A 2,798-nucleotide genomic window follows, 5' to 3' on the forward strand; every position below is an offset into this window, starting at 1 on the left:
CACTAGATACCTGCCACCTCCCACGAGTCCACTAGGCCACACCCTTGGGTGCTCGTTCATTCTCGGTTTGTTTTTGTACTAATGCAGGAAAAATATCCTTTCCTCAGATGATGGTAACATCAACTCCATAGTTTCACAAGTCTTATTTTTCTCCTTTTCCCGTGTCAGGTAGCTGCACTTTATTATATGGGAATGGCAGGCCATTTTGGTCTCGGTAACACCAACACCCTAGCTACAATCGATGTTGCTGGGGCTTTTATTGTAAGTCTCTTGCACAAAAATCTCTAGTAGTGTGTTTCATGCTAAAGTTTCTGTATGCTTCATACTGGAAATATCCATATAGAATCTGATGTTCCCCGTTGATTTGATTGCCAGGGTGTCTTGAACCACTCAACTGTACTTTCTGGCGTCTTAATGTTCATCATTACATATGCTTCACCAATGTTATACCTCCTTAGCATGGTGATGTACAATTCTGTGAAGGACACAAGTGGTTTCATAATTTCCCAGGACGGCAACATTGACTCGTTGCTCAAGAGGACACTTGGTTTTCCTTGTCTGGTTCCGTTGGGTTTGAATTCCATTCTTTTGGTAGCTTACACAATTGTGTTGCTGCTAATGAGAAATCATTTATTCGTTTGGAGCGTATTTTCTCCCAAGTAAGTGTCACCAAAAAGTTGAATCAGGATTCATGTGTATATGTTTTGCTTTATTAAGTGTGTGTCATTCTTTGTTCAGGTTCTTATACGTTTGTGCTACAACCGTTTGTGTCTGCCTTGGTGTATCTATTGTGTCTGCGACTATGTTCTATATCTGTCTGGTCTTGGTATACCGAGAGAAGTTGCAGAGTCATACAGACATAGTCAGCTAACCCGATCCAAGTATTTCTCCATCGCGAGGTATGCTAGTTGCTTTAGTCTTTAAGGTGATTTATACATTCTGAGGAAGTTGTGGATCAGAATAAAGCATGCTACGCAAAAAGCTCGCTTTCACTGTAGTCTTTCACACTTCAAGCAAAACATTTTTGACAGTAAACGATTAATTTTTTCTGTTCAGCGGCCAAAATGGTTGACTGGGAAAAGCGAGAACATTGAGCTGTAGATTTTTAGTTATTAGTTCAAATCTATTTTCTTGCGATTTTCGCTTGAATATAATGTATGTGTCAGTTTAAATCTGTCGAACATCCCTTCTAACTTCTAGAGGCTCTTTTAAAATGCTGTGTTCCTTTTGTTCTTTTGCCCTTTTTATCTACTTGGATTGGATACATAATGTAGATTTGTTCATACTCAATTTGGGAATACAGAAAGTGATTATATGAATAACAACAACAACAGGACCAGTGTTATCCCAGAAGTTGAACTTCCGGGGAGGGTAAAATGTACGATTACCTTTACACTTTTAGTAATGAGGTTTCCGATAGACCCTCGACTCAAAATGTGATGATATGAATGCAACTGCTCAATTTGTTCATACTTAACTTTGGCAAACATAAATTTCCATTTTTTTAACAATTACGTGGACGTAAAATATCTAGTTTGGCCTATAAATAGAACATTTTCCTTTCTTTTCTTAGAGAAACGAAGACTAGGACATTGCTAGAAGAATAGGGCCATGAACAACGAACTCAATCAGCGGTAGTAAATCACACAACACGATTGGAACATTTGTATGGAAAATTTGAGGATTCAATAGGTATATGCAGCCAGCAAAGGTGTTGCTTCAGAGAGAAGCGATTGTTCAAAAAAGTGCACCTCTTTGAAACGATGCAACTCTTCATGAAGGTGTAACTTTTCGAAAAAGTCACAATCATCCAAAAAGTGTATATATATGTATAGCCATCAATTTGTTGTTTCAGAAAAGTAACAATGATTCGGAAAGGTGCACCTCTTTAAAAAGATGCAACTCTTTGTAAAGATGCAATTCTTCAGAAAAGTTACAATCTTTTGAAAAGGTCACAATAATCCAAAGTGAACAAGTGCCTATGCAAATTTCATTATTTCTCTGTGTCTTTTTGGAAAAATACCTATTCATTCTCCATTCAAACCCCTTAAACACCCAACATTTCTATCTTGGATTTTCATAATTACAAAGCATTATTTAATTGGCCGTTGAGACATAGTTCAAATTGTTATATTAACACGTTGAATAAACAGATCATTAGTTCAACTTCACTCTATCGTGCATGTGGTTTCATTAGTTCAACTTCTGGTTCAAAAAGGCACACCTTTTCGAAAAGATACAACTCTTCGTGAAGTTGCAATCCTTCTAGAAGAGTGTAACTTTTCGAAAAAGTCATAATTTATCGGAAAGGTCATAACAATTCAAAGTGAACATATGTGCCTATTCAAATTACAACTTTTTTCTTGATGTTTTTTTCAAAAAAATATCTATCCATTTTTCATTCACACCTCTTAAAAACCTAACACATCTACTCCGTATCTTGGATTATCATAATTACAAGCCATTATTTAAATAGTCGATGAGATATAATTCAAATTGATAAATTAACACGTTGATAAAATAATCACTAGTTCAACTTCACCATATCGTGCATGCTATTGTTTCTTTGATTTTATGTGTGCAGTGGATGTTACTATATTTTTCAATATTTATGAGTCAATAATAGCATGTTATTCAATTGTCACGCATTGATTAAAAATACCTTTGTGTAATTCTACAAGTGAAGTATGGTGAAGATATAGTATGCATAGATCTTACCCATACTTCATAGAGATAGAAAAACAATTTCCAATACATCCTTAGTTTAAATAAAGCCTACCAAATAATTTGCAAACCGG

At 35.6% G+C, this 2,798-nt stretch overlaps 1 protein-coding gene across 1 annotated transcript; it reads left to right on the top strand.

Annotated features, from left to right (window-relative positions):
• Window positions 1-168: 168 nt before the first annotated feature.
• On the top strand, window positions 169-1,214 carry LOC107853158 (GPI ethanolamine phosphate transferase 2-like; the record flags this gene model as incomplete). The annotated part of the gene is given in 3 exon segments (XM_047405053.1): window positions 169-261; window positions 376-659; window positions 739-1,214. Coding segments are annotated over 3 exon segments (510 nt in total), but the record flags the coding sequence as incomplete, so codon positions are not given.
• Window positions 1,215-2,798: the final 1,584 nt, after the last annotated feature.

This window comes from Capsicum annuum, unplaced genomic scaffold, assembly GCF_002878395.1.
Source record: "Capsicum annuum cultivar UCD-10X-F1 unplaced genomic scaffold, UCD10Xv1.1 ctg73278, whole genome shotgun sequence".
NCBI classification, from domain to species: Eukaryota; Viridiplantae; Streptophyta; class Magnoliopsida; order Solanales; family Solanaceae; genus Capsicum; species Capsicum annuum.